General features: G+C 40.3%; 1 protein-coding gene across 1 annotated transcript in view; it reads left to right on the forward strand.

Annotated features, from left to right (window-relative positions):
- The first annotated feature begins 1,254 nt into the window (after positions 1–1,254).
- The window catches only part of NDUFB2 (NADH:ubiquinone oxidoreductase subunit B2), a 115,203-nt gene continuing 93,582 nt past the window's right edge, over positions 1,255–22,875 (forward strand). The window contains exon 1 of the mRNA XM_044088484.1: positions 1,255–1,655. Within this exon, the coding sequence (XP_043944419.1) occupies positions 1,570–1,655 (86 nt within the window). The 5' untranslated portion in view covers positions 1,255–1,569. The remainder of the gene's footprint in view (positions 1,656–22,875) is intronic.

Below are 22,875 nucleotides of genomic sequence, written 5' to 3' on the forward strand. Positions count from 1 at the left end.
TCCTGCAGGTGAACAGGTCCTAAACAATATATGCAACTCATGTGTCCATCCGTAAAGGACATCTTTTGACAGCACGAATCGCACTTTTTGAAACCCGAAGGTTTTGATTCCTTTGCAGTATCTCCCCACCTAAGGAGAGCCTCTGACTTAAACGGCAACTCCTTATAAGTTAAAGAAGGCAAGAAAAAGGCGAAGAACCCTCTAAGTTAAAAGGGTCTGAAGAGGGAAAAAGGCAGAGAGAAAAATGGTTAGTCTCTAACAAACGCTAGTCACTCGGACGGGATACAGACGGTAGAAGAACGAAGAACAGGTATTAATAACAAGTTAGAAAGATAATTTAGAAGATTTTCTTCAAAAGAATAACAAATATAAAAAACACTTAGCCTGAGCCAGTATCCGCAATCTCGATACTGCAAGCGGCAAATGAGATCTGGGTAACTACCGCTAGGCATGTTGGGTTAGGGGCTAGACTCGAGCCAGTAAAAGCTCTTGAGCTATAGTATACGGCCGGGTCTGATCGGCTCCGAACGGAAACAGCAAGAATGAAGGTGAGATATGGGCAATATAACATTAAGAGTTTTATACAACTAAAACTCAAGTACCATTTTGTCCTAAAATCTCAGGATGTACCATATTTTTTCCGCAGGACGCAACTGCCCAAATAGGGTGGGACTGAGCTGCGCAAAGAGGAAAAGGTAGCAATCCCACTTCCACATGCATAGCCAGCCTTAGGCATAGGCCAACTAGGTGGCCGCCGTTGTAGCAAGGTCACTTTTCCACTATTTATTTGGTGTAGGTAGACCAGGATGGGGACAGTGGGTGGTGTGGTGGAGGTGCAGTGCCTAGAGCACGCTCCTGTCCACGTGGTCAAGTGTTCTTTATTATCGCCAATTAATCATGAGTATTACGCAAAAGCTACACATTTAACACAATTCTAAATAACTGAAAGGCCTCGGTACCGCAATTGTCGCCAGTCTGGGGAGCAAAAGCACGTGTGTTTTCTGTTGCTATGGTATATGGAGCGGCCCAACAGTCTCCAAACTGCGGGTAGAGTCAACCACAACAAAGAAAAGCTTTCCCCTAGGATTTTACAACTATATAGAGAGTATGTTAACTTATACATGAAAAACAAAAAGCAACTCTTCCTGTGTTAGTAAGCGTCTAGTCTTGGGTTAAGAAACGTGGACTCCTTTTAATAACCACCCTTCGTCTTCTAATTTGTCGAGTCCGAACTCAGGCTATTCCATTTTATGGCGAGGAGGGATACTTAGTTTTGTATTTGCATATGTATTATTTTTTTTAAAGTAAAGCCGTATGGGAAACCAAAGTACAGTTTGACATAGCAAACAGTGTCTCGTTTAATACCACTGGAAGGAGTACGATTAAAAGCATTTACAATAGATGCATTCGTCATATTTCCTCGCTGTAGGTCGCATGCGCAATTTCTAACGGCTCGGTTATGGGGTTATAAGGCAAGGTGACTGTGGGCCTTTTCGGTGTATACCCTTTCATCTGACAGTTTTTGCTACGGGTGGCATAGAGTGATATTTGCAGCTGTGATCGTGCGTTATGTCTTCCCTGGGGCGGGTTGTCTCTGTTCTCCGTAGTGGGACGTACGTACTCCGGCAGGCTGGAACGAAATCTGGACTTAGAAGGTGAACATTGCTGATGTTAAATGCGGGTTTTGCATGCTTGAAAATGGAGGTCGTTTGTTTATATGTAGGTTTTTAGAATGAATATTTTGTAGTAAACTTACAGTCGTATTGTATGTGCTCCTTAGTTACTACATTTATTTACTTACTCAGTTTTTGCCATCTTCCTCTTAGATTTATTGATTTTCTTCATAACGTACTGCATCCAGCAACTGGAGTGAGCATATGCAGGTTTTTAATATAGCATTTGTTAACCGTGATATAAAACTATCGATTTTAGTCAGTGCCTGGGTACACAGCTCAAATTAAGAAACAAACCATAACCGTAAAGAAGTGTATATTCATGCTTAATCTTGCCAGAAGTAAGTAATGAATACGTTTTCTTAAGTGTTTATGTTACGGCAGGTGTCAAAATGTGATGCAGTGAGGGTAACTTTGAGTAGGCTTTAGTTAGTAGCATTTGGAAAGACCCAAACGTTTCTAACTGAAAAGATAATAGATTTAAAATATCTGAGCTACCAAGAAAGACTAAAGGTTTTATTTCTATACTTCACTTCATATAGATTCTTGATTTGTGCCTTAGGGTTGCCACCTTTTCAAATGCCCAAAGTGGGACATTTTTTGTAGAAATGTGTGATTTTGCAAGACAAAACATACCCATGGCCAGGGCAAAGGACAACACTTCACTTCTTTGCCAAAATAAAAGCTTATTTTTGTAGCATTTGAGTTGCATATGTATTTCATGTAATATGTATGTGTTTCAGATACAAAGTAACTGTTTTATGCAACTATTAAAGAAAACTTAACAAATAGATTTTGCCTTAAAATCGCAGGACATTTGCCATTTTTGAGTTTTTTTTGCAGGACACAACTGCCCAAAGTGGGACTGTCCCTCGCAAAGAGGGACAGGTGGTAACCCTATTGTGCCTTGTTTACATGGCTGTAATGGTTTGAGTCCGAAGCGTTGGCATGGTGGAGTGAAGGGGACAGTCACCGTGGGCGCAAGGTGTAAGGACACGATTGCGCATTGAATTTTGGCCTCCTGCAAATTCAAGGGCAGGCAATAGAGTAGGAGGACATTAGGACCTGGATACCAGCTTGGAGACGTGTGTGTATTTTTTTATTTTTTTATTTATTTTCTGCAGAGCGTAATGTAGTTATGGACCTGGCATTCTTCTCTCTAGTAGAGAAAGAAGAAGCGCTAGATTGGACCTCCTTTTTTTGGCTTTAACATTATGTTGAGGATGGTCTGGGGAACAGTATCAGATACCAAATGAGCCATCTATTGCTCTGGATCTGCTAGTTAAAGAACGCTTGTACCTCCATAAATCAAATAGTCCAGCTAACACTAGGGCCAGAGATCTAAATCTTCTGTAATACTTAAGTAAGGTAAGGAGAATGGATAGACTTTGCATGTAGTACCCAACTCTTGGGACAAACTGTCTCCCAAGTTAAGCAGGTGATAAACTGCCTTTAAAAAGAAGCTGGACTAAACTCATGCCTAGTATGACTAAAGGCCTAAGGGTGAGTACTGGCAAGAAAGATATGATTTTTTGGTCTAGTTGCATTATAACTGCTGTGATTCTCTGTTTCCTTGTAAAGTTTGACCAAGAAGGGTTATGAACCATAATAGTGAAAAAGAGAGGGAGTCTGAAGTGAAAGGGCCAAGTAAGCTAGATTAACTAACAGTGACACTCATCTGTATTTGCAGGAAATTAAATTTTGGTCAGGAATTAACAGTAAGCAGCTTAAAGCAGTTATGTTTCTGAGGGTCTGTTTTAGACAATCCCACAGTTTAGGAACAAAGATTTGACAACTGTCCCATATTAAAACTGTATACCTTCTGTTTTGAAAAATAAGAACATGATACTTTTGAGTGTATTGTAATTTGTAGGACTGGTAATGTATTTTGTGCTTCAGGATCAAGAGGCTTTATATATCATCATACATGTAAACTCCCAGAATTTGTCCTTGAAATTTTTTTGGTACTCCAGGATCTCAGGCTTATGACCAAAATCTGTAGGTCAGTCAGTCTGGAGTCTGTTGCTCTGTTTTCCCTGAATTTGTGATGCCAGGCTTATTTTTGTTTTCCCAGTCATTGACGTGGTAGTAGAACATGCATGTCAGTGTTTTCTGTATTCAGAAATTTGGCTATTGTCCAAAGAGTCATTTTAAGCCTAATCAAGCTAACCCTAAATTTACCAAAATATTGCTGTTGTCAGTATCCCAAGGAAGTTTCCTATTATAATGTAAGCTTGTACACATCATGTTAATGGGCTGCCCCTGTTGGTGACATAGGTACCAAATTAAAACGAACTGGATACAGGAAAAAAAAACATACACACAGATACCAAACCAGAGATAAATTTGCAGTTTCCCTTTTCCAGAAAAGTGGTAATCTTCGAAAAACATACCTCTGTCCAACGTGTTCTGTTTGTCACAGACAAGGTTTAGGTCTTTAGAACAGGTATTTTTGATGGTTTGTTTTGTGATCTGCAACAAATCTGTCATTGTGGGATCAGAGGATGCCTTGTAGACCAGACATAGATCACCACACAGCAATCTGTAGGAGACAGAGTAAAAGGATAGGGCGTTTAGATGGCCCATGTAGAACTTGTTGTTTAATCCTTGTATTCCTTTTATGAGGAACCTCTGTGGTCACTCGAGCTGTTTCAAGTGCCTAGTCAGGTACATGGTTTGCTGAAGGCTGTATTGTACTCCATGACTGGACGAGCCGAGTAAAGTGTTCCACTGTGCTCTTTGGACATGGATATCATGGCCTTATTTATAAGTTGTGCAACATGGAATGAATTGTTTACTACAGTAGCCATATGGTGGTCAAAGGTCAGGTTACTGTCAGCATGCTTTCCCAGATCCCTGACTGGGTCTACTTTTTAGTGGTGTATTTTCAGTGTAGTAACTTCAGGGATGGCCTTCTTTAGAAGGGTATTATGCTTTTTAATGCATTGAGTTTTAGTCCATGGCTATGGTACCAGTTTCTTTGTCAGACCCTGTCAGGGAAGCTTGTTAGTTTTGTGTTTGCAGAGTTGTCATTCAGAAGTAAAACCGTAAGAGAAACAAAAGCATATTTGTGACACGACAACTAGTTGCTTGCTTAGTACCATTGGAAGGAGTTTGATTAAACTCCTTCACAAAACAACTTCTTATATTGCTGCAATAGATGCATTAGTTACCTTTCCTTGCTGTGGGTCTCGTGCACAATTTCTGAATGGCTTGGTTATGGGTCTGTATAGCAAGGTGACTCTGGGCCCTTGTAGTGTATGCTGGTTCGTTTGACGGTATTTATCAAGGTTGGCATAGAATGAGATTTTCTACTGCTATCTTGCATTGCTATGTCATCTCTGGTGGTTTGCCTCTATTCTCCATAGTGGGATACACTTACTCCAGCAGGCTGGAATGAAATCTGGACTTTAGAAGGTGAACACTACTGATATCAAGTGAAAATGCTGCTTGGGAGTAGGGGTCATTTAATATGCAGATTAACAATGAATATTTTGTAGCAAACTGGCAGTCATGCTGTATATACTTCTCAGCTGTTATATTTCTGTCCTTGCTCACTTGCAGCCTTCCTCCAGCTAGGAAGGGATATCCGTTTCTTTAGAGGATTAATTGACCAATTCTGTTTTAACGACCATCTTCAAATTTGGGCAGCAAGTCAAAAAAGTAAATATTTTTAATTTGCCTGTGTAACTGTGTGGGTGTCCCACCCGTGACTTGCCCTCTAAAGCCCCACAGAGTCAGCTGCTTTGCAATTCTCTGAGTGCAGAAAGAATTTTGTTATTCTGAAATGAAGTTAGAGATGTCTTTCTCCTGCTTTTTGTGCTGTTGTCTTTAATTTGTAATACCCTTGTGCTGTGATGTCAGAGAGAGTGCATGTTCCAAGTATTGCTAGTCTAGGTTTATTCAGTTATGCAAATTTCAGCGAGATAGGAGCACTAGAATAACACATCCTAGCATATCACACTTATGCAGTACAAACAGTTTGTCATTAAACAGATAATAGCAGTAGCAATATTCTTATAAACATTGAGAGGTAGTACCCTTAAGTGTTGGAGCAGGCATGAAAATAACAGAACATGTTAGTGCCATGAATATTTTTATAGTGTACAGATCATTTAAGCAATGTAAAAGTGGTAGAGCTTTGAATTTTTTTTTTATTCAACACATGTAATTGTTTTTACATGTTAATAAAAGGTAAGTACAACTTTATTAGTATAAGCTCTGGTGTAAACACATGTGAATTTATATGCAGTGAGATTCTCAGTTATCTCACTAATATTTTCTGGCGTAATACTGCAGTTTGAGTACAAGGTAATTTATGTGGTGGCTTAAATAATTGTAGTTCTCTTGTATGTCCCAGTACGCTTATCTGGGTTCTGCAAGAGGTGAGCAACATCTAGCATTTAGTAATTTTAAAGGTTAATGCATTTAATAAAGTACTGGTGTCATTCAAAGGGAATGCCAGTCAGCTTGGGATGATATGCTCGATAAGCCACGATGCTTCGCTAGGGACGGCTTGCACCTGTCACCCCTGGGCTTTCGGATATTGGCAAAGGCTCTTGCTACCCCCATAGTGCCTTTTTTAGGCAAGGCTCAAAAGACAAACCCACCTCCATAGGTATCACAAGGGATAAGAAACTAAGAGTAATGCTACTCAACGCCAGAAGTCTAAACCTCAAGATGCACGCACTCGAAACTCTCCTTAGCATGGAGAACATCGATATCTGTGCAGTAACAGAAACCTGGTTCAGGGCTCCCGAGAGCACCCCAGCACTACCAGGTTATACCTCATACCATGCTTTTCAGCCCCAAAACTTGGACCGAACCACAAAAGGAGGGGAGTATCGATATTCATCAAAGATACCCACACCTCCAGGTTGGTGGCAAAGCACGAAGCATCAGAGACTATCCATGTGCAACTAACAGTGGGTAAAACTGCCTTCCAGTTTATAGCCTGCTACAGACCACCCTCCCAAACCCAGGAACCCCACTCGGCCTTCCTGAGAACACTGGAAAATATGAAGGTCTCTCCAAACACCATTATATTGGGCGACTTCAACTACCCAAACATAGACTGGGAGCATTACTGTAGCTCCAACACCCTAGCCCAAAGGTTCCTAGAATTTATAAACTCAAATGCTATGGAACAACTTGTTACCACTCCCACAAGAGGGGAAAACATACTGGACCTGATCATCACCAACATGGGGACTCTATGCTCCAGACCAGAAGTGTATCCCTCACTGGTAAGATCAGACCATAAACTAATCTCACTGGATATTCACATCCCGATCCCACCCCCTGCCCAGAAAACCACAGTGAAAAATTTCTCTAAAGCAAATTTCACACTCCTCAAAACTGAGGTGGAATCCTTCAAAGCCCCCGGGCCTGTGGAAAATACGGCCCAGACCGCAGAATCCTTTATAAACGCATTCTATGAACACCTTCAGGAATGCATGGATCATGCGATCCCAAATAAAACCAAGACCCAATCCTCCAAAGGCAGATGTCCTGTCTGGTGGACCCCAGCCATAAACAAACTATACAATAGGAGGAAGCTACTAAATGATAGAGCAAAATCCCAAAAAGGGAAGGCATCACTGATCAGTATTAGCAAAAAACTACGGGCACACAAAAAATTGTCTTAAGGCCAGCTTCTAGAGAAAAATTGCACAGGACACTAAGGATAATCACAAGGCTTTCTTTAGTTATGTTAGGAACCTGGGTGGTAATTCCCAGTTATGCTCAGAATTAGTCCAAAATGACAAAAAATACACCGAACCCACAGACATTGCTAACATCCTAGCTGACAGGTTCAGCGCAAACTTCTTCCCCCCCCCCCCACCAAAAGGGCAAATATCTATCCCAGCAGAGTGCTGCCCCTCTGACATCTCAGATGCTCAGGTGAGAGCCGCCCTCTCCAAAGCAAAAAGACAGCATCAATGGGACCAGACGGTGTCCCGGCTGCGCCCTACATGAACTCCAAGAAGAGCTAAACCCAAACATAAAACTACTGTTCAATCTCAGCCTTACTACAGGATATGTGCCCAAAGAGTGGCGTACAGCAACAGTGGTCCCTCTCCATAAAGGTGGTGCCTCAACGGATCCTGGAAACTATCGCCCCATAAGCCTGACTAGCTTGGTCTGCAAAGCTATGGAAAGGATCATCATGGACCTCATAAATAAAGATATTGGGGACCTACAAACACTGGATCCTACCCAGTTCGGCTTTAAGGGCAGATCCTGCCTCTTAAACCTGGTTGATTTCTTTGAAACTGTCACCAAGGCCATTGACGAGGGGAAGGTGGTCCACACAGCCTACCTGGACCTCGCAAAAGCATTCGATACAATACCCCACTCGGGCATTATAGATAAGCTCACCAGCTTAAATATAAACCCCTATGTCACTAGATGGATTGCAAATTGGATCAAGGACAGAATCCACATGGTTAGAATTGCTGGAGCCATGTCAGACTCCAAACCAGTTACAAGTGGTGTCCCACAAGGCTCAGTCCTGGGACCTCTCTTGTTCGGTATATATTTCTCGGAGGTACAGGCCAACATGGAAGGACTGCGGCTGACCAAGTTAGCAGATGACTGCAAACTGGGCGCCATAATCGACTCTCCAGTCGACACAAGCATCCTCCAAAAGGGCCTCATAGAAACAGACAACTGGTGCCAGAGCCATGGCCTCAAGCTAAATGCCAAAAAGTGTATAGTCATCCCCTTTGGCAAAAACAAAGTGCCCACAAATTACCACATAGGTGGTAATCCATTAAGTACAGAAGAAGTAATTGGGGACCTGGGGACCCAAGTTGATAGCAATCTCTCATTTGACAACCACGTGGCCAAAGTGGTTAGAAAAACATTTTATATAGCCCACCTAATCATGAAGGGATTCACATCTAGATCAGGGGACGTCATCGTGCCTCTTTACTCATCCCTAATTAGGCCCATAATTGAGTACAATGCCCCTTTTGGGATGTACCTTACCAGACACCTGCAGCAACTGGAAAGACCCCAAAAGTACCTCACCAAGAGGATCAAAGGGCTCAAACAGATGCCATATGCTGCCTGGTTAAAGAAACTCCAGCTCTACTCAGTGGCATACCACCTGCTCAGAGGCGATCTGTGCCTGACGTATAAAGCCATGTCCAAACCGGAATTAATGGACATGCTGCACCTCAGAAAATCCAAATCCCATCGAGCTACGCACTCGAGAGACTTGAACCTCAGCACTGAAATAAATAGGACATGCTGGAGGGACAGATTCATAACCCAGAGGCTCCCTTCACTCGATCAGTCCCCAGGCCAGTTAAGTCCCTCGTGACTCTCTTCTCTTCAGATCTTAGGATGGTGGGGTGGGTAGAGTTTTGCCCTTTACCACTTCTGTGTCTTCTGTAGACAGAGGCACAGTATACTACCACTACTGAAAAAAGGGCATAGCAAAATAAATTTAAAATGGGTGGCGAAAGCCAAGCACATTCTGGCTAGGCTTATAAATGTCCTAGGGCAGATAGCCATCTATGAACCTATAACACTAACTATAACTGGCAGATGTGTCCCTTTCTTTAAAGTTTTGCAGTGAGGCTCCCATTTGTTATTTAGGCCAGAGGCAACAAGTAAATGTCCCAGCGCATCCTTGTTTTTCCTACGTCTGGGCTATTATTCAAAATATAAGGGCTAAAAACTACCATGGGTAATGTAAGGATAGGCTTTTTAAGATCTTCACAAATCAATAGCATATTACAGACTTGTCAACCTAAGCTACAGTATTTTACTTTCTGTTCGTATAAGGGAAGGGTTTTTGGTTAACTGTGTTAATGATAAACAGTATTCCAACTCTGGAAACAGTACGTTTTTTTGCTGATTTTAGTACTTCATTGGCTTTAACTAGTAGTATTGTGTGTGTGTGTGTGTGTGTGTGTGTGTGTGTGTGTGTGTGTGTGTGTGTGTGTGTGTGTGTGTGTGTGTGTGTGTGTGTATATATATATATATATATATATATATATATATATATATATATATTATGTATGTGTGTGTGTGTGTGTGTGTATATATATATATATATATATATATATATATATATATATATATATATATATATATATATATATATATATAACCATAAGACTGAAATTTCAGAATACTGAAACCCATAATACTGAAATCTTACAATGCTAAATTTCAACATACTGAATTGTGAAGTAGACAATATAAATGCAACTATATATATATATATATATATATATATATATATATATATATATATATATAAAATTGTCACACTCTCCTACCATTGTTGCAGAAGAATTAAGTAAATACTTCACTGAAAGTGTACTATCTCTAATTTAAAAGTAATTGCACAGAGCCATCACTAGCCTCCAGACCTCTCAATATTAACTCCCAACTCCTTCTCCTTTCTGCCTGTTCCCACACATACTGTTAAGAAACTACCGAAAAAGCTCAAGCCCTCTTCAATATCAGCTGACAAGTTACCAGCTGAGTATTTAAAACTAGCAGCTGAAGCCATATCTTATCCAGTGTCGATCCTTAACAATATGGAAAATCGCACAGTCTCCCACCTCAGACTGTTAAATACACACTCCAAATTGAACCTCAGCCCCTCTGCACTTCAGTTGTTCTGAAGCTATCTACAGGACCATCAGCAATTCGTAAAATGGCTTAATGTCATATCCCCTCCTCTTCCCATCACACTAGGAGTATCTCAAGGCCCAGTTCCTGGGCCACTACTCTTCCAGCATTTCTACAGACAACCTCCATAGTGAACTTTCTTAATTGTTTGTGCTATATGCAGGTCGCATCTTGGGTTGTTGTGTATTACACCTAGTAATTTTGTTTGTGAATCTGCATTAATTTTAGTATCATTTTGGGTATAACTTGGCTAGCAAAATTTGCAACCGACTGCCAACATCGTGCCCAACACTGTCAATCCTTAAAAGAACTCTTTTAGTTAGAACTCCAACTTCTGTCCTATAACCAATTAACCTTAGCACCATATCAACCTGAAAAAAACCCTGCCCTTCTACATATTCTCCAGCCCCATACCACAAATCTAAGTCTTCACTCAACAAATAAATCTCTACTTGGTTAATTGGTTATAGGATAGAAGTTGTGGGAGTTCTACAGAGGAGAGTTCTTTTAAGGAGTGACAGTGGTGGGTATGATGTGGGCAGTCAGTTGTAAATTTACCTAGCTATTTTATTGTAGCATGGTTCATAGGTAGGTACAGGCCATTGGCCCTGGGGCCTATACAAGCCCAGCCAAAAAGGTACCCTGGCTTTTGCCCCCCAAGAAAATTATTTTCCTGTGCCACTGTCTAGCAGAGCCACAGAGGTGATCCCCGGGGTGAATTTCCTATTTCCGATTTAAGTCTGTCCTTTTTAAGGTTAAGTTGGTGAGAATTGGGGAAGCATACAGAAGTGTTGATAGAAAATGGGTTCTAGCATTGGTAACCATAGAGGTGATGGATACTTTTTATTTACAGAAATAAATCTCTACTAAAAGTGTTCAAATCCACTAATACAGCAGGGGACTTGCTATTTTCTCTTGTGTAGCAACAAGATGGAATTCACTACCTCACAGCATCAGAACCAACACAAATACCAACCAATTCCAAAGATTCTTAATTATCTTAATGACACCTGGCGCTTTTCCTGTACTACTTAGAATAACTAGTTTTAACAGCTTCTGGTCATAAGTTTTCTTCTTCCCTGACCGCATCAGAATCTATGATATCTCTAACATCTTTTTCTGTTCAGTCCCCCCCCCCCCCCACAAACCCTTCCTCCGCTTACTTTAAGAAACCATAATGTCTACAGTACAATAAGGAATTATATCAGATGATTGTATTGTGGTGCCCGTGCCCTGGCCCAGCAATCAGTGAGACTCGAGCCTCACCACTAACACCAAAGAGGGCGTCTCGTATGAGAGGAAAGGATAACCGATACAGTAAGTGCAATTTCCCGTAAGAGCTCACAGAGATCAGTCAGTCTGGGGCTGGTCGCTCCCCAGGTCCCCAATAAGACTCCCCACTGGCACAGCTATAGGGTCCAGATAGCCTAGCTGGGCAAGCTAAAATCTCTAGTACTCTGTCCAACCAGTGCTTAGTGTCCCTGCCCAAGTAGCTGACACGCACACTTTGAGATGATTTATACAACCACACAGACCCTCCTGGGGAAGGCTGGCACGGGTACTCCAGCTGTGCCCCCATTTCCAAACTATATGGTAGTACTCTGCCACCACCCAGCTAATATCAGCTACCCAAAGGCCCTTAGAAGGGTGTCCAATTATTACTGTGCAATACTATTATCCAATTGGTAGATGTGGCTAAAAAGTCGAGGCTTATTAGAGTGACTTGGTACAATAATCTGTATAAACGTGCAATGTATTCTAGAGCTTAAATTCTCTCTACACAAACCAGCCACAGTTAAAAGGTTATTAAAAAAATATTTAATAATAAATTAAAACCATAAGACAATACTTTCTATTACACTGTCAGTGCTAGTCAATAGTTCAGAGATCACACTGAAATACTTAAAATAAATCAGTAGTACAGTTCTGACATGACAGAAAAAACACTTGGTCTAATCTTTCTAGTCCTATTTCTACAAGAAAACACAAGTCTAAGATAACTTAAGACAACAGGCAGTGCTGCGAGTTGGATGATCAAGATAAAAATGCTGAATGCCTTATGGTGCTGTTTAAATTGAAACTGTTCTGATAAAACATTACATCATTTCACTTTCCTGGTGTTCCCAGACTGACAACTGCGTTTACATTCTTTCACACTTGGGTAGAAACCAGTGCAATAAAGGATATTCCACATGTAAATTCTGGTCGTTAACTTTAGCCTTAAAACAATAGGCAGGAAGCCTTCATCTAGCCCAGCCGGAGCCGAATTGTAAACATCAAAGGCAGTCATGAAATTTTAATTTCAAAGGACCGACAAGAAATGCTTGACTTGGCTTTCTTTACAGCAGAGGGCAATGTTGCCACATTGTTAAGTTCAACATTTCACAGCATATTCTTTCATTAAAGAAGACACGCTTGTATTTCTCAACATTTCACAGTATTTACAAATGATAGAATTATGTACCAAATATTTGACTAGGCTGGCAGCCTTCACCCATCTCTACCACTCTTCAACATGTGCACACTGAGAAAATGTAGTAATTGTCTCATGTTTATAGATAACCTCTGCCGACCTCTTACCTGCTAAGTATCTAGCAGCTAAATTTATTGCTTACCCTATCTCTATCCTAATTAATAGAACCATCATTGAAGGCACCGTCCCATCCATCTGGAAAATCTCATACAATTACCCTACAGAAAGGTGGTAACTCAACAGAACTTTCTAACTATCTTCCAATTGCCCTGCTCTCTCCCATAGCTAAAATCATGGAAAAATGCATCTATAGTCAACTGCTAGACCACCTCCTCCAAAATCTTTTAGCTAGCTCACAACATGGCTTTCTACCTTTCCACAGCACCACTACAGCAGTCTTATCCTTCTCTGACCATATTAACAAGAACCGTAACAATAACACCTGTTCTCTGCTATCTTTATAGATCTCTCCAAAGCATTTGGTATGGTTAACCATCACCTACTACTGAATATACTAAGTCCCTTTCACTTGATAGTCAAGCTCTACAGTGGTTCAAGTCCTACTTGGACAACAGGCAGTACTCTGGGACAACACTCTTATCTTCCCACCTTCCTGTCTCTCGGTGTACCCCAAGGTTCTGTTCTGGGCCCTCTTCTATTCTCTATCCTTATAAACTATCTGTCTACTAGTATCCCACATGCTGTATCCATTCAATACGCAGATGACTCTACCTTAATCTCCTCGGCTAATGAACTGCAGTCACTCACCCAAAAGGTCTTTGAACTTCTTGAGGATTGTTTTTTACAACGTTGCCTCCTCCTTAAACTACTACTGTTTACTCCCACACTCTAGTTCCCCCCCCCCACACTTTACTTCACTATTAAATCTAAATAGTACAGTTATATCCCCTGACACTACCACTAAACTCTTAGGAGTGACAATTGACCACAGCCTTAACTTTGATACTCGTATTAACACCACAATAAAATCAGTTAACCAAAAACTAGTCTCCCTCTATAGAATTAAACCTTTCCTTACTCCCATAGCTATAACTTCTGTTGCCCACACCCACCTCATCTCAACACACTACTTTTTTTTTTTTTTTTTTTTTTTTTGTATGCATCCCTTATATACACAAATCTATCAAAAAGCAACCTCAACAAGCTGGCAATCTCCTACAATAACCTTGCCAGATTTGCTACTGGCTCCCCTGTTAAAATCTGAAACAACTGGGTTGGCTGGAACTGCAGAACCAAATTCTACTTCAACTATTACCCATAAAACCCTTTATCATCCAAGTAACACACCAATTCTCAGAAGTGTAATCTGCCCATATAAAATCTTGCAAACCTACGCTGTGCAACCAAACTACTCGTCACTACTAAAAAATCTAACAATAAAGCAGGAGAATCCCTTTTCGCTGACACTGTAGTCAAAAGCTGGAATCCTACTTCCTGGTGAACTTGCATCTTTTCTTCAACTTTTCTATTTATAAAGAAACTTAAATCGTACCTTACAACCCACTGGCTATGTCCCTGTACTATCTTTTTTACATCTTTCTTCAACTTTAAGGCCACAACCATTTAAGCTGACTTACTGTAACTAGGAACAACTGAATTGGCCATCTTACTGTCTTATCAACAAGTTTCTACCCTACAGCTAATTCTTCCAATCCCATTTTTAAGTACTTTGTTCTCTTATTCCTGCTTATCACTTTTTTTTATTTATTTTATTTTTTTTATTTTACATTTGTTGACAGGGCTAGTCTAACTGGATAAATGTCCTTTTTCAGTAGAGGCCCAGGGAGAAGCTCCAAGCATGAACACTAACAAAGTTAACAATATATAACAAAGACATGTATAATAACGGCACAGAGGTAAAATTGACTAAAGACATTGTTAAAAAATTAAACTAAACGAGTACACTAAGCACAAGCTGGGTATGGGCAAACGGTCAGGTCCTTACATTTATCCTATTACTATGAGAAAGAGAATCAGTAGATTTGGAGGTATAGGTAAGGGGCGAAGGGAAGGGGTATGAGCAGGAGGGGAAAAGTTTCAGTCTGGGTTAGCACAAGGACAAAGCCACTGAGTTTTAAGATGTTCTTTAATATGCTTTTTGAATAGAGAAGTAGAAGCTAGAGTTCAGGAGTGAGCTGATTCCAGTTTTTACCTAGTGTTTGAGAAAAGTGAGTCACCAGCTTTGTTGTAAGATTTAACTGATGTGACCAGGAGTTTGTTAGCAGAACGTAGTGTAGCTAGGTTTTTATATGGTGTAATCAGATTAGTGAGGATAGGGGTGTTATTGGGGTGGTGTAGTAACTGACAGAGTAGATGGTTCTGCAATTCTAGCCGTCCTAGTTTAAGGTTAAGGCAATGGTGAGTTTGAAATGGAGAGCTTGTGATAAATCTAGCTATGCTATTATAACGGGTAGAAAGTTTTGAGATATTATTTATATATATATATATATATATATATATATATATATATATATATATATATATATATATATATATATATATATATAGCTGAGGCATGTAAAAGGGTAGAAATGAGGTGGGTTTGGGCAATAGTTATCCTGGCTGTGGGGATAAGGAAGGGTTTAATTCTATAGAGGGTTCAAAGTTTTTTGTTAACAGTCTTTATGGTGGAGTTAATATGGTCATCATAGTTAAGACAGATCAATTGTAACACCTAGTAGGCGGGTGGTAGTATCCGGGGTTATGTTTGTAGCATTGTTAGAGGTAATAGAGAAGAATGGAGTGGGTGATTTTATGAGATGGAGTAAAAAGCAGTAGTTTTGTTTTTTTTTTGGATTAAGCAGGAGGCAATGTTGCAAAAACCAGTTTTCTACAATTTGGAAAACAGTTTGGGTTAGGGACTGGAGGGAGGCTATGTTCTTAGCAGTACAGATTAAGGTAGTCATCTGCATATTGGATGCAGGTGGCTTGAGGTATGTTCATATGGAGGTCGTTGATAAATATGGAAAGATATGGAGGTCGTTGATAAATATGGAAAGAAGGGGACCTAAGATAGAGCCTTGTGGGACTCCAATATTTACTTGAAGTAATGAAGACAGTTTGTTGTCCCAAAGTACTGCTTGCTGTCTGTTTTAGAAGATAACAACTAAACCATTGTAATGCTAGTGGATCAAGAGAATGATACTTTAGTTTGTCTAGAAGTAAGTTATGGTTAACCATATCAAAGGCTTTTGATGGGTCTATAAATAGCGCAGAGGAAAAGGAGTTAATGTTACAATTTTTATTTAGAGTCAGTGAAGGATAGAAGGGCAGTTGTGCTGTGGAATGGTCTAAAGCCATGTTGGCAGTTGGCTAGTAGATTATTTTGTAGTAAGTGGTTGAGTAGTTTGTGAATACATTTTTCCATTATCTTGGCTAATAGGGAGAGTAAGGCAATAGGTCTATAGTTAGAAAGCTCTATGGAAGATCCACCTTTATGTAGAGGGATGATGTGGGATACTTTCCATATGGTAGGGATTTTGCCTTGGTAGTTCAAGGATAGATATGGGGTAGTCTATAGCTTTTGCGGCAATTTGTAGGTATTCAGATGGGAGATGGTCGGCAGAAGGGGGTGCAAGGCTTCAGTTTAAGTAGCTTGTAGATAAGAGATGTAGGAACGGGGTGTATATGAAAGGTAGGAGGTGAAGTCTTGGTGGTATTGGGTGGGAATGCAGTAGGTGGAGGAAGAGAATTGGCTAGGGATTGAATGGCTTCTGTAAAGTAGTTATTAAAGGCATCGGGGATCAGGTTGGAATTATTATGGTTGAAACCTAATGGGGCAGGAGTAGTAGAGTGACCTGGCTGAAGTTTGTTTAACCCTGACCAAAATTTTTGTGGAGTTGAGTGGATTGTTGGATGTGAAGGTAGAAGTCTTTTTTTTGTCTCTAAGAGTGTCTTTCTTGGTGGCATTTCTTAATTGTTTAAGAGGAGGTGATCAGATGGGCATTTGGTAGCCCTCCATTTAGCCCATATTTTGTTTCTAAGAAGCATTTTTGCTTAGTTTAAGCCATGGGGCAGATTTATTTTTTATTCTAGTGGAGTGGTAAGGTGCGTGGTAGTCTAGTATTTGAAGAAAGTTAGTGTTGAAGTAGGTCACAGCCTCCAAGTTCAAGATGGGTCAGTGGTGACCAGTCACATGCTTGCAATTAGTTAAGGAAACTATCTGGGTTAAAGAATTTTTTTGAGCGGGAAGTTTTGAGATTGAGTAGTTGGGATATGAAGTTTTTGTCTTGTGTGAGTGAGCATATGGTCACTGATATTGTCGGGAAGCGTTCCTGGAGTACAATTGCTAGGGTGATTAAGGATCCAGTCAAGAGTAGATTCTTTCCTGTTAGGTTTGTGGATTCTAGTAGGAGTGGTTATAAGTTGAGTGACTCCAAAGAGATTTAAGTCATTAGTAGGGTTTATGGAATTGCAGGTAAGCCAGTCTATGTTGAAGTCAACCCAGTACAATGGACTCCTGTGGTAGTTTGGTAGAGAAGTAATTAAGTTTTCGAGAATCATAGTATTTTTACCAGGGGGAAGATGCATACAAATTAGGTAGATTTGGAGTTGTTTGGAGTTTGGTAGACAACATTTCAGATTTGGCATCTAATGATGGTAGTTCATTAGAGGGAAACCTGGAGATTAGATTTATAGAGAATAGCTATGCCTCAACCTTTTTTGGTTTTGCGGTCACATCTAAGGATACTATAACCTGGAGGGGTAATTTCCTGGTCTAGGGTAGCAGGTTGTAGCCAGGTTTCTGTAAGACATAGAATATCAAATGAGTGTAAATCCAGGAGTGCGTGCAGGTGGGAAATTTTATTGTTGATGCTTCTAATATTAAGGTGGGCTATCCGAAGGGAATTAGGTGCTTTAGCTAGTATAGAATGTTTAGGTGAAGTTACATTATCAAGGCTATTGTTGTCATTGTTGGGACCAGGGTTTGGATTAATATCCCCGTGTAAGTAGAGGAGATATTGGAGATAATGTGGGAATATAAAGATTTTGTGGGAATTAAGAATTTTTTTGATAGAAGTACGTCACATGTTCTGTGATATTTTGGTAGTATATAATTTGAGGTAGAGGTGATGTTACTGTGGTTAAGGGTGAAGAAAGAAAAAGTTTGTTGGAAATGTTGATTTTGTTCAAGTAGAGTAAGATTGTCAAAGAAGGTGAGAGAATAAGGTATGGTCAGTGAGGCTATTGTGGTAGTTAAAAGTAACGTGTGTGTGAAATTAGTTGAGAGTTGGGGCCATGGTGGTGAGTAGATGTAGGTGAGTTTAGCTTGTGTGAGTTGGTGAGGTTGAAAAAAAGATAAGGTTGTTTTAGGAGAATGAGGGAGGTTTATAATATACAAGAAATAAATTAATGGAGGTTGAAAAGGAGGTGAAATGGGAGGTAGTATAAAAGATGGTAAGGATAGGAGTAGTTCATTTGAGTGGTAATGTGAACTAATTGGATAAGAAAGATAGGGGAGTGGCTTAGTGAAGTGGAGCTGTGTGATTGGTTAAGAAAAAGGGAGTGATTAAGTGGTATATGGCTAGGACCACTGGGGGTGGGTGGGAATTGGGGGTAGGGGAGCGGAGTGAGCCCATAGGGCGAACAAAGCTGGGCAGACCCAGGTAAGGTGAAAGCAGTGAGGAAACAATCAGTAAGGTGGAAGGTAAGAACAGGAGGCAGCAAGTCAAAAGGCAGAAGTTGAGAGTCTAAGGAAGGGGGAAGTAGAATAGAGGGGGAAACCTGGGAGAGTAAGGGTTAACCTAGGAGTAGTAGAGGTGGAGAGGAGGGTTAGGTAAAGGGTTTATAAGGACTAGGGAAGGAGATGGGTGCAAGGTACAAAGGACTATGGAAGAAGATGGCAAAGGAGAAGAGTGCAACAAGTGTGAGAGTTAATTTAGGAGGAAGGAAGAGAAATGGTGGGATTAGAGGTGGGTATAGACTGCCATCTAGTGGCCAAAGCCTATAAGTGCCTTGTAAAGAGATCGCAGTAGTTGGATAAGAATAAAAAGAAAAGTAATGGAGAAGGGAGAGTTTAGAGAGGTACTACAATACAGATTGTGGGCTGCAGTATCATAGAGACAGATAGTGGGCGTCTACCACATACTTCTAAATCCTTGTCTCTCTTCTCATAGTAAAACATGTTTTTGTTATGGAATACATGTTATTGTCCAACATTCTTGTAATTAATGTTCTGTTTGTGTGTCTTCTATGTGGAGCTTTTCTCCCCGGGCCTCTACTGAAAATGGACATATATCCAGCTAGACTAGCCCGGTCAACAAATGTAAAATAAATAAAATAACTACATCCTAGTGTGGAACAGATGCAGTATTTAATGCTGTTGGAGGGATGACTCTCACATGAAGATGCTACAAATAAGTAGATTGTCAGTACCACACACAAACGTGCAAAACACAGGCAGCACCATCTTAAAACATTTGTGCAAAAAGGCACATTCTCAGTTCAGAAGCTCATAAGTCAAGCTCAAAACACTTCATCCTTGTTACAACTCCACTGTGAGACACTAATATACCAGTCAGCAGACCAAATAAGGATAGGGTCACAGTCGCCCATCAGGTGCCAGGATTCATTTTATCACACAGGCGACAAAGCCACTGCACCACAAGTACACGACACGGACCTAGTGCACATGTATATAAATGACTTGAGACATACATCCCTGGACTATGTGGACAGAAATGTAATGGAACTCTTAGAATGCGTGTCCAAGTCTGGTATGAACCTATAGCCTTGAGCAGCATTTGCTTCTGGTGTCATTCACAGGGAATCCAATATAAATCGACCTGAAAGGAGATGGCAGACCGTTCTAACTGCTTTACCAAGAATGGCCTGCCCCCCAAATGCTTTTGTTTATTGGCTAAAACTTTACCCACCCCCATAGTGCCTTAAAGCTTCCAACATCACATTATACATTATCATGATTCTATTTTGTTAAGTTATTTTCTGCTAGAAGCCTTAACAAAAACACTCCATACAAGTGCTCCTTACCCTGCAAAACATTGATGTAAAAGAGACTTGATTCAAGACCATTGACAGAACCCCATCAGTGCAGGGTTTCCAACTACCACACATTCTGGCCCACCACACTAGATGAAGGCACTATAGGTAGCAGTGTCAACATTTGTTAAAAAAAAAAAAACCCTTCACCTACAGATCTGTTGGACAAGATAACAGTATGGAATTCCTCTATGCAAAGCTTACCATTATCAAGATCCCTTAGTTATCGCATCATGGCCAACTGTAAGATCTCTTCTATGTCTCCCACAGCCCATAACTCCTTCCTAACTAATGTGGAGAACCTATGGGTTAAGATAAACACTGTTCTCCAAGGGGATTTCAACTATCTTTCCATTAACTAAAAGACTTTTATACATCCGCTTACATATACAACCAGAGATTTTTGGACTTCATTGGTGCAAACTGTATGGATCAGTTAGTCTGAACCCCAACCAAGAATGATAAAATTCTGGACTTGATCCAGACCAGTTTAGGACAGCTCTGTTCTCTACCAGTGGTCACTCCTTCCCTGTTCAAAACTGGACTGCAAAATTAGTCACATTTATCTTGAGCTTGAAGCCAGAACCATCCTTCAATACCTCTTTATTCAGAGGCTGTGCCAAGGCTAACCTACTAAAACTGAGTGACCTGGCTAAATTCAACATACCATTTAAACTTCATGACCCTACTGCTTATGCAGAATCCTTTACTGCCAAATTCTAGGCACATACAAACAGTAGCATAGATGCATCTGTCCCCCTTCAAAATCACTACAACACCAAATTCAAATATAAACCCCTGTGGTGGAACACAAATCTAAACAGGCTCTGTAATAACAGAAGAAAAGAAAAACAATGCACATAAAATAAATGCAACTCTCAAGATGCAAAAAAAAAAACCTCCTGCTAAGCTCAGCAGTGAACACTGGACCCTGATCAAATCAACCAAAGCCAGATATGGATGTAAAACTGCCCCCCTGGCAAAGAACAATGATAAAGCCTTTAATGTTGGAAATCGGTACAGTATTCAGCATTGTACAGAGCTAATAGCAAATGTAGTCACATACCTGGACCCACCCAGAGGATACTGCCAATCTAATATCGGGTAAATTCAGCTCTAACTTTAACCCCTCTACCCTCCTACATTCCCAGATAACATGCCTGCATCTACACCTCACTCAAATCTCCAATGAACTAGCCCTCCGGTTTATCCATCCTTATAGAAGCGGTATTCTTGGCCTTGGATAGTACCCTATCACGCTGCCTTACCGATGAGCCTGAAACATTGCCTACTCCCTACAGAGGCTATTCAATGTCCGCCTTAAAACAGGCTTTGTACCAGATGAATGGAGGACAGCAACAGTCCTCCCCAAGCACAAAGTTGGGGCATCAATGGACTTGGGAAATTACAGATCCTTAAGTCTGACCAACCTCATCAGTAAGGCTATGGACAGTATCATTAATTAAAAAAAAAAAAAAGGAAATAACCTATAAACTCTACGTAAGCTAGTTGACCTCTTTGAGAAGGTTATAAGTTACTAAAGCAATGGATGATAAATCAGTACACAGTGCACATCACCAAGGGTCCAACAGGTTTCATCTTTTATATACAGGAGATTTATTCCAGTAATTTAGAAGAAATGTAAATCGTATGTATTCAGGAGGTATTTAATGCAAGAGAGACTGGAGGTATTTAATGCAAGAGAGACTGGAGGAATACATGATGTCAAATGACAAAAGAACAGAAGCAGCTTCAAGTAGCTATTCAGATGAGTTTATAAAACTGTAGAAATCAGAGGATGAAACAAAGGCAAGACTGTCTGAGATCTCAAAAATAAATGCTTTAAAAATGGTACAGTTGGAAAACAAGGCATACAGAGAAAAAAATGATTTTCTGTTAAGCCAGAGAAACTGGAAGGAAAGATACAAATAAGTAGTTAGACTAGTATTTCACAGTATGAGTTAAATGAAAAGGCACACAGTGTCTGCTCTAAATCTGGCTATGAGAAATCAGACAATACCTATATTAGTAAAGATGCAGGCATGCCAGTCAAAAGAGGTGCTCCTGACAAAACTGTGCTAGAAGGTAAAAGTATTAAAAGTTAGGGGCATCAGAATGTTTGTGGAAAACTATTACCACACCTCTCAATCTTAGTTAAAAATCTGGACAAAGCCATAAATGGGGAGACAAAGGTCCAAAAATACAGACACTTTTTTTAAATATTGCTCGTACAAACATAGAAAGTTGACAGAATAACAGGTTTTGCATCAACATGAATTTTCTGAAGGGTATGAAATCTGAAACTCAAATGTCTGCCATTTTCTGTCCTCAACCCTCAGTGGCTTGCCAATGATTTTCCAGAAAACCACAATTTTGAGAAATCCACCAAAGGGAGTGGACATTCTGTGAATGCTGACAGGCATGTGTGATATTCAAGAATCTGTCTTGCAGTGTTGGGAGTTGGCTTAAACAGTAATTTACTGTGGTCCAATGGTGGAATGTTTGATCCCCTCAGCCTCCATTACCCAACTGTGTGACTCGGACACAACTTACGGGTTGAGTGTGATAAAGCTCCATGGAGATCGCTGCTGTACCCTGGAAAGCAAATCCAAGTAAATAAAATAAATTATGCACAGCTGTCTTTTGATTATTATTTCCTGGGATCAAAGACATTTTGTATGCAGAACAGACTAAGAAAAAAATTAAAAGTTTAGCCAACAAACAATGAGCCAGCAAGCTGAAGTGGACTCTACTTCTCATTCTTCTGACCATTTAACAAAACTCGCAGGAAAAATCTGCCAGTGAAACCTTTTCTGTTCAAATGAAAATGATGGAGCTCCAAGAAAAAGATCAGGAGCTGACTAGAAAATTCAGGAGTACTTTGGACTTGAAACAGATACTGGTATTCAGAGGTAAAGTATCTTGGCCTGAACCACAGACCAGCTCTTGAGAGCTTGAGACAAGACAGTACAGTTGTTGTGCAAGAACTTACCAGAACAGTAGATGTGTAGCTAAAGCTACTGTAGTGATCATTCGAACAAGTTATATCCTGTC

The sequence above is a fragment of the Protopterus annectens genome, chromosome 11.part0, assembly GCF_019279795.1.
Source record: "Protopterus annectens isolate FY-2018-M chromosome 11.part0, PAN1.0, whole genome shotgun sequence".
In the NCBI taxonomy this organism is placed as follows: domain Eukaryota; kingdom Metazoa; phylum Chordata; order Ceratodontiformes; family Protopteridae; genus Protopterus; species Protopterus annectens.